The sequence below is a fragment of the Hemitrygon akajei genome, chromosome 19 (assembly GCF_048418815.1).
Source record: "Hemitrygon akajei chromosome 19, sHemAka1.3, whole genome shotgun sequence".
NCBI classification, from domain to species: domain Eukaryota; kingdom Metazoa; phylum Chordata; class Chondrichthyes; order Myliobatiformes; family Dasyatidae; genus Hemitrygon; species Hemitrygon akajei.
In genome coordinates, this window is record NC_133142.1 from 45,317,423 (window position 1) to 45,332,559 (window position 15,137).

The window sequence follows — 15,137 nt, forward strand, 5'->3', positions numbered from 1 at the left end:
TCATTTCCACTGGCAGCATTTTAAATATTATGATCAATGCAATCTGTTAAATAGCCAGTAGACAGTTTTGTGGGAGTCTTGGATTGGTGATGCGACAGAAATCGTGGTATTATTCAATACCTTTTACTGTGAAATGCCTTTTTGCGCAAATTTATATTTACAGGTGGTGTGTACCTTCCTACAATTTAGGGGGCAGCTTTAATTTTAATTCCCCCCCCCCATTCCAATCTTATAATCCAAGCACCAATAAGATTAGAATAGGGTTTTAAGTTGCGTTGATTGTCGCAGCGTTTCCAAATCAGCTCGCTCTGCTCAGATACGATGCATTAACACTATTAGATCTATCTGCTGCCATCACTTAGCTAGCGGACGCGGCTCCGATTACATTTGCCATCTTTAGCCACGTGTCGGGGTCAGGTTATACCAGTGGTAGAGAGCGGTAAATGCAAATCTAAGCAGCTCTCCTTTTCTAATCGCGGTAAGTAAAGGCGGGATTGAAAGGTTATTATCTTAATTACAGTCATGAAAATTGCTTCACTACTTTTAGGCTCGCTCACTGGGCAATGTATAAAGGGAATTAAAATAAAGATTTATTTCACGTCACCTCTCGTTTTAAACCGGTGGTATTTCATTCCCAGATTCAGAGTTTAATTAACCCCTTTAATAGCAACAGTGCAATGTGGCCATTAATTCCCCAATAACCTATCCGGCCCACTGGTAGGGTTGACTCTGCCATGTCCTAGGTGTCGTCGGTGAGCCCGAGGATACAGGGTTCCTTGCGCAGTCTCACCTGTATATAAATCTGGATTCCCTGCTTCAACTCTTCCGATACACAGCAGTCGAGAGCAGTAGCAGCCCATGCGAATTATTACATAAATCCCGCATTTCAAATTCTCCTCAGCACTTCAAAGCAAGGGGATACCTACCAGGCATACTACAACCTAAAGGCGGGAAATGCAAGTGCACTAAGGGTAGAGTGGCTGCTGGTGATTGGGAAGGGCTAATGACTCTCGTTAGATTTGGGCACTGGTAGAGAAGAGTAACGCCAAAAGAGCGGAGCGACAGAGAAGTCAGAGAGGAAAATGCAGTTTGTAAAGCGTCGCATTGTTCTTGCAATTTGGGAGTTATTGCGAGTTCCCCCTTTTTAAAAATGAGCGACAGAGTTCAACTATTCCTCATCGATGAATCGATCATCTGAATCGATTATTGGATGAGGGTGAGATCGGATAGTGGTGATCAATTGAGAAGACTGGTAAAACAGGTGCTGAACAGTTTGGGGGGGGGGGGGGGGGAAGCGTTATCCAATGACGTTGCACGGCTGAGAGATTACCAGTATCCAGCGGCACAAATTAGTGGTGACAGTCGGTTTAAACGGGTTCCACTTTTTTTTCTGAATTGGCTCGGCCGCCGATTTAGGATGGCACCTGTTGCTTCTTGTTTACCGATTCCCTTTTAATAAAGTGTTTTTACAGTGAAGGCAGATGGTGCCAGCTGAAGACAACCGCTTCCTACTTCCAAAATGATTAGATAACGATAGCTCGATGGATAGAGGACACATGCCGCAAGTTTAGAAAGATAAAGTTAGCTTTTTTTTTTAGCCATTATCGTTCATGCTGAAGCAAGCGGCAGAAAAAAAATGATTTTTAGTATTAGACACTGGGTATAATGGAAATGAATCAATTGAAACCAATGCAATATTGCCACAGAGCCTAAACAAAATTCAGGCTAGCGATGAAGAATCGGGTGTCACTCTGGTATTTTGATGGGATTTTCTTACAGGACCAAATTTGTTCTGATGTATAAAATCCAGTTCACCGCATCAGATTTCCGAAAAGAAATAAAATGGGAATTCGCAGGCATTCCGCATGACATGCTCCCCTCAGCTGTAAGAAGCTGTTAAAGAATTCAGCAGTATGGCAATAAAGCCCTCCTCTACCGCCCACCCTATCTCCGACATTAACCCGAGGGACTCGAATCCAAGCGATCACCATCAGTTGCTACATGTCGGAGAGTCTCTCACTTACCCCACCACAGATTGCAACGTAATGCACAGCCACAAGGTAGGAGCGCGAGCAACTAATGCATTTTATAATCATGCAGTATTTTAAATTAAACTTAACGATGCGCGTTCAACAATTCGGCGCGGGGCGGGCTATGTTTTGATGTCTTGAGAGTTTACTTGAGTATTATTTTTAGCTCCGTATGTGCATGGATATTAGTTTACCGTGTCTGTTTTCCCCAGGAACAGGATTGCTAACCCTCAGCACCGAATCGATGGTTTGCTAACTGCAGTGATCCAGGGTGGAGTTGGGACATAGCGTCATTGCTCTCAGCTGAAGCCACTAAATCTTTTCCTTCCCCATCTCTTCCATCTATACCCCCCCCCCCCCCCCCCCCCCCAACCAACAACTCCTTCCTCTGCTGTGCGAGTGCCTTTTCACTGGTCGAATCGAAGCGATCGGGGACTGGATGAAGGTCTGCTGCAGAGAACGGCTCATGCTCAGAATCATGTCGACACCACACGCTCCTTAAGCGGGAGAGAGATTTCCTATGGTCCCGCTGGGCGACGGGTGCCTTCATTGAAGGCGTTTTTAAAAAAAATAATTATTTCCTCACTTCCCAATCTACGCATGGATTCCGCTTCGTGCAACTAGTCCAACTTCCCTTAGCTTCATTTTTTATTGGAGACAATAACGGAGATCGCGAGATTATTGAAAATTTCCGTGTACATATTTAAACATAGACGCGAAGGCGGGATAAGCTGTTCACCAAGATGTTGCCTTGTGTAGTATGACTGCCACCAGACTCCAAACAGAGGTGCCTTTTAACTTAGTTTGATTGCAACTCGAGAACAGCTGGGAGGTTTAACGATGTTCTGTACAGGGAGAGCGCTGCACACCTTGTGGAGATTGCTTTGGTGGGCAGCAGTGGTGTGCGGAGTGAGTTTAGCCCAGGAACCGTTCGCGATTCATTCCATCAGGACAGACGGAGATCTCACCTTGGGTGGCCTTTTCCCAGTGCACGCTAGAGGACCGAAGGGGACACCTTGCGGGGACCTCAAGAAGGAAAAGGGGATCCATCGTTTGGAGGCGATGCTTTACGCCTTGGATCAGATTAACAGCGACCCCGATCTTTTGACCAATATCACTCTGGGAGCTCGCATCCTGGACACCTGTTCCAAGGACATCTACGCATTGGAGCAATCTCTTACTTTCGTTCAGACTCACATTCAGAAGGACTCTTCGGATGTGAGATGCACGAACGGGGAGCCCCCGATCTTTGTCAAACCTGAGAGAATAGTTGGAGTGATTGGGGCATCGTCTAGCTCTGTGTCCATCATGGTGGCCAAAATATTGAGACTCTTCAAGGTAGGGAGAAACTGCTTTTATTTTCCCCCACAATGTTTTGAATGTATGACTGATCGTCCTGTCTCACCGCGCGACCCTGTATCTGGGCTGCGGACACTCTGTGCTCCAGAACAGGTCAGCATCATGGAACAAAAGTAATCAAGGGTAATATTGTGCCTTTTTGCGGGAGTGGACATTAGTTCCACGATTTGATTATAATATTCTTTTTTCTCTCTCTGTGCACGCTCCAACTGTTGTTACTCTGAGCGGATTTGTGATTTCCGCAAGCGGTTTATGTGTTTGCGTGTGTTTGTGATTCCAGTATACAGTTCACATGATTGCCATTGTAGAACATGTTACTGAGCAGTGCAGTTACGTTCTCTTAATTTTGAACACAGGATGTATTTTACTTTGAAAGAATATGGTCCTCCACTTGTACTAATCCGCGGCAGCACTTCCTGCTTGTCAAATCCCCTCGGGGAGCAACAAAGTAGATTTCTAATTTGTTGCAGGTCGCGCCGAAGTGTTTCGCCTCTCCCGCCACATTTACAGAAGGCTGGGTATTCGTGACGGTTCAGCTATAATAGGCCAGCGATTAAATGGTCGGGGAGAGAGAAAGACCGATCGCGCGCTGCGAGCAGCAACTCAGACAGGAGCGAGCTTCAGCTAACTTTGAGTGGAATAATTATCAAGTGAGACTTGTGGACCATCGGTGTATAGAAGGGGGAGGGGTGACGATGGCCCGGAGTTGATGGAGATGAAAGTAATAAAAGGTACATTCTGTCAGATGTGGACCCGCAAAACGTGAAACATCGCCTCATTTATCACAGCCCAGTGGTACAAGATGTGTTCAATCTAGTAACGATACACCTGGCTGCTGGTGTGGCTGTACCACAGGGAGAGGATTAGTGGCGCTCTGAGTCAACATCAGCTCGCTAAAGCAATTTCTACCGAAACTGAGCACCATCTTCCCCCATAACATCCTTGTTCGGCGATTTTCTTTTTTTGCAAAGTGTTATAAGCAGCGTCTTTAAGGAATGGAAGAAGTGTATGTTACGTTTTGCTGGCAACGTGCAGTAGATGATTATCTTTTATTAATTTATTACTGCTCTGAGGAACATCGCAAACCCAAATCCGCTGAGTTACGGGGGGGGGGGGGGGGTGGAGTCGAGAGGGGAGACACCTGTTCCGCCCATGACCACCAAGCCAGGATACAGTGAACGCAGGGGATCCTTAGAGAACCGCGAGGGTAAATTCTGAACCCGGAGCCCCTTTCTCACGTTAGTTGTGACTAAACCTATCGCCACAACGGGAGTCGGGGTTGAGGTACCTTTCAGCACGGGGCTGTCTGGGGAGATGTGTGGTCGGGAATTACAGAGGCATAACAGATCTCGCAAGCCCGTTCAAACATACGGGGGCGGGATTTTAAGACCGCCTGCGTCAAAATAAATGACAATTCGGAATCCAATGAGTCATTTTTGCTCCGAGTTATGGCGGAGAGCTTTCATTAATGTCCCCCCCCCCCCGATTTGTTACATTCTAATGCCGAGAGCACCAGTGGGTCAAGTCTTCGTCCTTGCTTTCAAATCAGTTTGCGTCAAATCCAATCAATTTCCATACAGATGACCTAATCACGACATCCCCCCCGGGTTTAGTGCATGCATATTACATCGTGGTTTGCCCGGTTAATACAGTGATTAGCAAGAATCTCGATCATCTGTGCATCCAGATATGCACTGCTCTAAAGCCAATGCATATTCAGTATTGTGACGTTACACTTGGTGGCAAGGATATCGATATCCAAGGGGTTAACCTTCCGCTGGATCGAAATTAAACGCTTGCTCTAACGGTAGCACTCATGCCGCCGATTGAATTGGCGTAATGACGCCGATGGTGAGATTTGTATTAACTTTCAATCTGTCTAAACAAAGTATTCTAATTTAATTTGCCGTGAAACTTCTCAATGAAAAGGGTATTAATGAGTGGCCATGAATGATTTTATTTAAACAGTATATATTTGTATTTAATATGCTTTAAGCAAACCGTTTCGCCATCTCTTCTACATACCCTACAAACCGTCTGTCACCCAGCCCTCCCACGGGAGATACAATCTTTTGGAATTAACAACAATGCTTTCTTAATTGACCTATTGATTTGTATTGTCATTGTATGTTGCTGGGATCCAAATAGGTTTTGATACGGTTTTATTTGATATGCGAAGGAAGTAAAATATGGTATCTGGGAGAGAAGGTAATCCTGTGTATCTCTCAAGCCTGTCACAAGCGGTTACGGTGTATATTGTAACCGGAGCTTTCTCTGAATGTAACCGCCCATTCTTTCTCATTGGTCTATGACCAAGAGGTTTACAATAAATCAATCCCATTCATTTTTTAAGTTGAGCCTTCTTTAGTTCAGACTTTCATGTGTTGTAAAGGGTCTGATAGGTACATATAAGTTTAGTTTATGTGATTCCACCCCTTCCTATTTTAGTCGATATACTTGAATGTGGCAATTTGACGTTAATCAGTCTCTTGCACTTTTTGCGAGGGGCCTTTTTCTGAATTTAACGCGATAGCTACAAGTGTTTCGACTCTGCTGGTAGCTTGTGGGTTAAGTGAACTGTCATCAACACAGCACTAATTAAGTTGAACAGTTCACTTCCTATCGCGGTAATGGAGTAGGATGGAGATAGATATTTTTAGCAGTCCGATTACATTTCGACAGAGATCGTATTTAAAGTATTTTTTTTACATTCAATAATCCATAAAGGACATCGGACGAATGCTTCATTTAGTTTTGCAGCTTTGAGACTCCCCCCCCCCGCCCCAAAATGTGGAAGAATATTTAACTAGCGACTGCTACCTACCGAGGAAAGGATTGGTTGACTTTGAGGTGCATACTAATGAGTATAGAGATGTGGAGATCAGTTTAGGACCTCCTTGTGAAATAAAACACACAAAATGTAAAACAAAATGTGTGAAATTTCGAAGCTGGATAACCCTGTCTGCCATTGTAGTCTGCAGTTCCAAGAAGATGCAATTGAATTTATTGCTCTGTTGATTTTCTGCTTACTAACTTTCCCAGGTCCTAAGGGCCAACAAATTCACTTTTCCTAAGGTCTAACTGCATTTTGACAAGAGTGCCAGAGTTATCTTGGATGCAACGTGTTTGTGGATATGATTCAAGGTAAAACTGCAGCCCCTGGATGAAAATATGTTTTGTTATATCCATTATTTTCTCTTTAGACAGGTTATTAAATAATGGAATTAACATGTGGATTGATTGTTGAAACAGGTTTGGGAGGCTGAATGTCCACCATTACTTCCTATGTTTATTTGCGTCATTGAACACAGAGAATAGAACACCGCAGCCCTTTCGCCCACGATGTTGTGCTGACATTTTAACCTACTCTAAGATCAACCTAACCCTTCCTACTTACATAGCCCTTATCATCAATGTGCCTAAGAGTTGCTTAAATTACCTCAATGTGTCTGCTCCTAACACTACCCCTTGGCAGCATATTCCACAGACCCTCGACTCTCTGTGTAAAGACCTTGCCTCTGACACCCCCACCTATTTTTTTTTTCTCCTATCAGCTTAAAAAAAAACCTTGTATTAGTCATTTCTAAACTGGGAAAAAATCCCTGGCTGTTCACTCAATCTATGCCTCTTGTCATCTTGTGCACCTCTATCAAGTCACCTCTCCTCCCCCTTCACTTCTGGATATTGAATTGTGCATTATAACTAGGTTGTAGGAAAGGCATAATATGTGCATCATATATCCCTTTCAAGCTGTCCCAGGTTACTGTGAATGTGCTTTCTTGTCAATGAACATCAAAGACTCTGCAGCCATTCTCTGCTTTAAGCAATAAATATTGGTCAGATTCAAAAGTAGAATTGCAAGAGGACACCTCTAACGCTGTCAAATCACCCTGCATTTTGCCCTGGGATGGTAACCTGTGTTCAAGGCTGTGGAATAGACATGTAGTTCAAACAACATTGCTGTTCGGGAATCTATAAAATGGAAGTAACTGGTAGAAAGCTGTTAGCTTTGTCAGATCCAATGTTTTCACAATTTGATTGTAGTATCAAGGATGTGAGCACTTGTCCTGACTAAAATGCGACTTCCACATTGCCTGTTTGTGCAGAACATCTGTGAGCAAAGGCCTGCAGTAGTGGTCCTGTTACTTGACGATGTAAAAGCCAATCTCAACACCACTGCAAGTTTCTCCCGAGGCTGTGTTGAGAATGAGAATGTTCTCCTGTCTGGCTGTACGGTGGTGTGGAGAGAGACTGTTGTTCTTATTCAACTCCATAACACAGAGCACTACTGTTCCCAGCAGGGTATCAGTTGCTTCTGGACATCCTGTGGTCCATATGAACTCCACTGCTGTTTTTAGAAGGGGAATCTATCCATGACTGATGAATGTTAAACAGTATCTGACAATGAATCTGTGCTGCAGGGATGTCTATAGTGAAATGCAAGCTTCTGAGAGCCTGTAGGAGAATGTTATTGGGCCACACTCTACCTGTTAATGAACCATCCAAAGGTATAAAGCAGATGATAGATACATATATAGTGTATTTTTATAAGACTATCTTTTATACTCTTAGATACATGTATATTTACAGAAGAATTAACTTCAGGGTAAGTACGATAGTTTGGTTTAGTTCACCCGCTGTCAAAATACAGTAAATTCGTGGAATAAGAAATCGGATTGTGAATGGAGCCAGAGTCTAGAAACAAACTTTTCACTCCAGGAAACCCATGCTGCCCATCAAGCACACGCTTACACTAATTCTGCACCAATTCCATTTTATTCTCCTCACACTCCTGTCAGCTTCTTCAGATTCCACCACTCAGCTATGCACTTGGGGTCATTTAGTGGTTGAACAACTTACCAACCTACAGTAGTTTGGGATGCGGGAAGTAGCAACACCCAGAAGAAAGCCATGCAGAAAGGTGAATCACACAGACAGCACTGGGGGTTAGGACTGAACTTGGCTCACTAGAGGTGTGAACCAGCAGCTCTTCCAGCTGCTCCCCTGGGCTGCCCCAAAATGAATACCACACTTTGATCAAACTTGTGCCTGCAATGTGAAACTTGGGCAAGCTTCACAAATTTCAAGAAGTCACGACATGTCCAAGTTCTTTGTCTCCAGTCACTTCTAAATGCCTAATGGGTTCCACAGTGGATATGCTGAGAGTACATGAACAAACAGGTATCCATGCTTCATACTACTTATGGAACCTTACCCATACATAGTGGAATCGTGCTAGTCTGAGAGTATACATTGGTGCATCCTCTTACATAAGGTTGCCTGACAAGCATCCAACATGTGTTTTATTCAGAAGTTACCCTTGGTTGTGAAAGCCCTTCTTGGTACTGTCTGAGTATTAATCACTTGTGTCTGAACAGGGTAGGTGTACCTGCCCTGTTGAGGGACTGCCAGTATTCGTCTACCACCAGCCTCCAAGTTCCTACCTTGCTCCTTGGAACTGCACCAACCTAGTCAAATAACATGAGGGGGATGTGTGAGGAGAGGAAGTAGCAAAACTAGGTGATGCAAGGTGAAGCTGGAAGAATACTTGGCCAGGCAACCGTTTGGAATCAGAGTGGGTGTGTGGGGGAAAGTGGGATGGTACTGTGGATGAGCCTTTATGTTCCAGTCTGCCAGAAGATGGAAGCATAAGGTAGAGTAAAGACCTTGAAAATCAATGGAAGCATTATGGTTGGACCTCCAACTAAATCTTGCATCAAGCTATGCTACTGTAGAGTTTTGAGGAAGTGATATTAAAATAAAATTAATTTTATTGTATTATTACAAGTACGAAGGGGGCAATGAAAAACCTTGCAGCAACATTACAGGCACACAGCATCATACAAGTAGCATCCACTAAATAAACACACTTTTTATAAGGAAGAAGCAATTGGAACAAAATAAAGTTCATTTTAGTGCAAAGTGATCAAAATGGTCATGACATTGTTAAACTGCAGTGATGATTAAGGACTTGCGAGGTAGCTCATGGTTGAAAGGAAGTAGCTGTTCTTGAATCTGATGTTATGGGACTTTACTTCTGTACTTCTTGCCTGGTGGTAGCTGCAAAATGATGGCGTGACCTGGAAGGGGGAATGAAGATGGAGGTTGCCTTTTTGAGGCTGTGCCTCCTGCAGATACTACCAAAGACGGGGAGGGATGTGCTCTTGAAGTACTGGGCAGAGCCCACAATTCTCTGCAGATGATATTCCCACACATTTCAATTTTCATACCAGGCTATGATGCAACTAGTTAGGATACTTTCAACAGTACATCCACAGGGGAAACAGATGTCATATATGATGTTTGCTGTATAGTGTAAGCCCTGTGCCTCCATGTGCTTACACTTCTGTGCACAGAATTACAAGCAACAATTTTAGCTCATCAGACATCCTGATCTCTTTCATGGTAGATGGGATTAGCCTCCCATGATGTATGAGCTTTGTAGTGATTTGAACAGGAGACATTTTAATACCTTACAACTTTGAAATATTTCTTTAAAAAAAAACATCTTTGCAGTAGTGGCTTTGAAATTAAGCTCGAATGTTCTTAAAGCTATATCTGTTGGATTAAAAACAGTTGAAACGTTAGCCAGTGTATCAAAATGCACAAAATATACAATGACTGATTATGTTCCTCAGTGGGTTGAATCACTTATCCTCAGGGCAGCAGCTGAGGAAGCTGTACTTGAGGTTTAGGTAGCTGGGGGTGAATGAAGTCACCTGCTACCAAGTATGTGTAAGATTAAAACTGGTGCCTGTGCCTTTAAGTCGTCAAGCATTCTGCCAAATCTGACCTCTCAGAGTTGACTGCAAATTTTTCTGGTGATATTCAAAAGATTGTATCCAGCCAGTCAGAAATAGAGGAAATGTGGGGTCAGAGGAGACTGACAAAAGATGACTTGTCAAATTTCTTAATTAAGCAGCTGCTACAATAAGCTATTGACCTGTTAAAAATTTAATTCTTGCTGTTAGGTGGGGCAGTGTAAGCCTTGTGTCTGAAAGAGTGATGCCTTATGGTGATCCCAATCCATTCATGTATAAAGCTAATCATTGCTTAGTCTCCAGGAAATTTACTTGATTGCCAAAAGATGGGAAACATTTTCTAATACAAGCCTTCCCTGAGAAATGAGCACTGGACTTCCAAATACTCTGCATATGAACAAGTATTTGGGAGACTGCCAGGATGGAGGAGGAGGAGTTGCACGCTGCTGTGGGGTTGCACACATCTTTTTGGTTTGTGGGAATGTGCCTTCTCTCTCAACCCTAGAACTGCAACAACTGGCTAGGTTGAGCCAAGCAGAGCTGTGAGTGCAGATGAGACTCACTTGTTCACTTAGTGAGGCTGGTTGGTGGTTGTTCTTCCTGCACCTGCACGCTCTCTCATCACAGTTGTTTCCGCGATCCTCTCCTACTCATAGTTCTACTTATTTCTAACTTATCAAAAATTCAGGTTACAAGCAATTCTCATAAATAGAACCCTATCACAAGTTAGATGGAAAATTCATGTGGAAATTGGAATGGAAAGATATCTGTGGTATTTAAAAGCAGCATGGACCAATTCGGGAGAATGGACCATTTTTTTGTGTGTCTGCTTTATGCAATAGTTTTTAATGTAATAGGCTTAAATTCTATTTTTGCTTTTCAGGTTTATAAGGCTAGATATCTGATGTACATCCAGCATTAGTTATGGTCAAGGATGAATAGAATCATGACCATGCCAATCCCATATTTCTTTTGAAACAGTTGTTAGCATGTAGATCAGTAGAGCTCCCTTAAAAATACAGGATTCTGAGTGAAATGAAACTGAAGACAAAGTTGAGCTTCATCCATTCAGTACTTTGCACTATTCCCCAAAGTTTTTGGCAGTTCAAACAGTGTCATAATTTGGTATAGTTTAAGCAAGTCCTGGCATTTACTCATGGTAATATAAATTATTTCCTCTGTATCTAGTGAAAGAGCCTAGATTGGCTATTCAAGCTGAAATTGTTAATGCAATTTGTGTAAAAGTTGGCAGTTTAAATATTTAGAAGGAAAAAAATCTGAAAGATATACAGTAATGTGATTTCACACTGGGATATATCTGCTTTAACCCATTTCTACCAGAGGAATGGAATACTCAAAAGTATCCTTGATTTGTTTGAATGTAATAAACCATCTGTCTAACTGATTTGATGGTTGAAATGAAATATGATTCCCAATATAACTGGTTCTGAATGGCAATAGCTCTCCAAAAAATGTGGAATGTTTTCAAACAACCATTTTAAGGGATCACTCACTTCTGTCAGAATGGTGCAAAAGCCACAACAGAACTCCAAGCTTCAGTCACTTGCTTGTATTGAGTTAGATGATGTTGGCCATGTCATTTAGCCTGTTGCTTCTGCTGACATCTATTTCCCAAGACTTTCTAGTTTTTTGAGGTTGTTAGAGCTGTGGATGGTAATGGGGACAAACTCCCACTACCTATTAAATACTCCCAATGGTGTGCACCTCAAATAGCCTGACAACCAAGTCCAGTTCCTGGTCTTCACGTGTAGCTTAGCTACTAAGCCCTGCTGATCTGTTTCTACTGATAGCAGAAGGGGTAAAGGCAGATTAAAACCATTCGCTTCAGATAGATGCAAATCACCAGCTGTGGTTGGCAGCTTAACTAGGAGATGGAAAACTCTGATCTCAAACCTCTGCTGCTTTATGGCTATACCCACTCATGGGGAAGACTTCAGGAATAAACCCCAAGGGAAAAATCCAGAGCTGGATTCCCTAAGGCAGTCCTACATTGAATTCAATGCTGACTGGCAAACCTTGCAACACTGCTGTTACCAAACTGTAGCAGTCCCTGCCGTTCCTTTGGGTTTATCAGATGCATGGAGAGGGGGAGGTTGCTACGTGGACAACAGCTTGCTCTCCATATCATACAACGCAGGCTTGCATATCTAGACAGCTGAGTCACAATATCCATTGTCAACTCTGATTGAGAGAGGCTCTCACCTCACCTAGAATAAGAACTAAATTTGCCTGTTTCTATATACCTTATCTCTTTCCAGCACTTTGCTGCTCAAAAGTGTGTGCATGCTTGCAAGTTTATGCTCGTCTCTTCCTAGAATATAGAACTGGCTGATGCACGTCATTCAGAATGAACACCACAAAAGGATGGACTCATTGCTCTGGTTTGGACAAGACAAATCAACCAGGAAGGGAGAACTATTGACTCTCTGTATATTTGAAGGGAAGAGATGAAAATTGTACACCAGCACAACAGGTGTGCTCTCTTTTAAAGTCTTATGTAAATTGAAATAAGACATTGTAGTTCCAAAGTTCAGGGTGCATTTTTTTTATCAAAGTATGTGTGCAGAATGCAACTCTGAGATTTGTCTTCTTCAGACAATCATGAAATACAGAAAACCATGGAAGCTGTTCAAAGAAAAAAACATCAAGCCCCCCCACACAAAAAAATAACAATCAGACAAATGGCAAGAGGAACATCAACACCCCCCATGCACAAAAGAAACAAATCATGCATATGGCAGCAAGTATATCAACCTGACCCCCACAAGCAAAAGCAAACAAATTGTGCAACTGGTAACAAGAAAGAAGGGTGAAAACACAGAATATAAAAACATAAAACTGCAAGAGTCCAATTGAACTGTAGTTCGATCCATAAATTGCAAGCCCAGATCTCCCTATCAACCTCTGACAGACTGAGGGAGGGAGAGATCATTCAAATGAAATAAAAGCAAATGTATCACTTGAATTCCTAAACCATTCCAACACATATAACTCACCTTTCAATGACTTTTGAACAAGTGTAGCACGGTACCTTTGAAATTAACAGCATCTAATATCACCGATTTTGTACATAAAACGTTTTGTTTTTTACACCAAAGTAGATGTCCTTGCATTTTTCGAAGTGTGGTCTATCTGCCGCAGTCATAGAATCACATCAGTGCATGCAATGAAATGCATCCTTTGACCCACCTCATCCATGTCAATGGCCCCATGGCCCCAATCTGTTTTAATTATACTTAACTGCAAACTTTTCCTATCTGGGTATCTAATCAAATGTCTTTTAAGCAAGAGATTCTGCAGAAGCTGGTAATACAGAGTAAAACACACAAAATGCTGGAGAAACTCAGCACGTCAGGCAGCATCTATAGAGAGCAGAAAAAAGAGTTGATATTTCAAACTAATTTTTGGGATGAAGCTTCGTGGCCCAAAATGTCAACTCCTTGTTTCTCTCCACAGACGCTATCCAACCTGCATAGTTCAACTATCATCTTGTGTCATTAAAACATTGTAATTGTGTCTTCCCTTATTACTATCTCTGGTAGTTTGTTCCAGGTAATCATCACCCTTCTGTATGTAAAAATTTAATCCTTGGACCTCCTATAAATTTCTCCCCTCAAATACAGCTTTGTGACCTCTAATGCTAAAGTCCGCTGCGCTGGAAAAATACTTTATGCCCCTTCAAGTTTACTGTGATCTACACTTGGTGTTAGCCAAAAGGCTGAGAAGCCTTTGTGTGCATGTGATTTGCTAAATGTTTTCAACTACTTGATATCCTCTTTGTATCCTCCCTGCTCACAATCCCACCTAGTTTAGTATCAAAGCCATCTTGGAAACAGACAATTCCTCCCCTCAGGCAAATTAGTGATGTAGTTGATGAATGCCTGGGGCCCTAGCAACAGTTCCTGCTGCTCCCAACTAATCATAATCTGTTACTCTGAGAGAGCTCCATTTATTCACATTTTATGCTTTCTTCTGATAACTCTCAGTTCTATTTGCTGCATTTTTGTCCACATCAACAGTGGCATCATAATTTCTGTTCTTTCTTTAATGACACAGAAAGAGATCATTTGTACCATCAAGTTTCTGCTGGGTCTCTCAACAACCCCATTCACCATCCTCTAAGAATCTAAGTACACCACATCTCTGTTTCACCCTTATTTATTCCATTCACATCTTCCATCTGCAGCAGATTAATCAAACATGATTTTCCCTTTCATTAATCCATATATGCTCGGTTTAGTGCTATATTTTGTCTCAAAATGTTCAGTTATTTCATCCTTCAATGTTATTGGAAATGTATGAAGTGCCCTCTTTTTCTCTTTGAAGGGTTTGGTTGATGAAGAAAATGAATAGGATTTTCTTTCCACTTCGGAAATGTACTTGAGCAATGTGTCCAAATCTCTGTTACTACACCATTTATAAACAAGCTGTAGAGGTGATAGGGCATCGCGAAAAGATGGCATATCAGATCAAAAGCAGTTTTAAATGGAGGAATGCACTGAAAAGCCTTCGCTGACTTTTGACTTTTGATTCTATGTCCCTCATGGAGGACAGATTTGGAGAGGATAAGAGATTTACTAATTATCCAAAGAGACTTGTATATTGTAATCTGTCAGTGAAAGATTAATATACCTGCTCTGAAATAGTGGTTTTGATAAAGATGATTTGCTACAGGACATGGGGAAATGAGAAGTTAATGCAAGGTATGATCTAGAAGGATGTGCAACAGCTTGAGGAGCAAATTTCATAAAGGATTTAGGAATACACACGCACAGGAAAATTTTTCAGGATATTGTGAATGGGGCAATGGGACAAACTGAGTGCTGCTTTCAAAAGGCTAACGTGAATGCCCTGTATGGTTGATTGAAAAGGAAAACAATCACTGACAGACAATAAAACCAAAGGGGTTATTTACCATTGTTTTTCCTGACGGATAAGAGGCTTATTTTATCAGAAATGAAGGTGT

At 42.2% G+C, this 15,137-nt stretch overlaps 1 protein-coding gene across 5 annotated transcripts in view; it reads left to right on the plus strand.

Annotated features, from left to right (window-relative positions):
- The first annotated feature begins 1,782 nt into the window (after window positions 1–1,782).
- Window positions 1,783–15,137, plus strand: part of LOC140741904 (metabotropic glutamate receptor 7-like) — a 763,442-nt gene continuing 750,087 nt past the window's right edge. For 2 of the 5 annotated variants that reach the window (XM_073072445.1, XM_073072444.1), the window contains exon 1: window positions 2,393–3,368. In XM_073072445.1, coding sequence (XP_072928546.1) covers window positions 2,871–3,368 — 498 coding nt within the window. In that variant the 5' untranslated portion in view covers window positions 2,393–2,870. Of the gene's footprint in view, window positions 2,061–2,392; window positions 3,369–4,071; window positions 4,121–5,124; window positions 5,241–15,137 lie in introns of those variants that run through there. The other 3 variants (XM_073072446.1, XM_073072448.1, XM_073072447.1) reach the window with 3 other exon arrangements.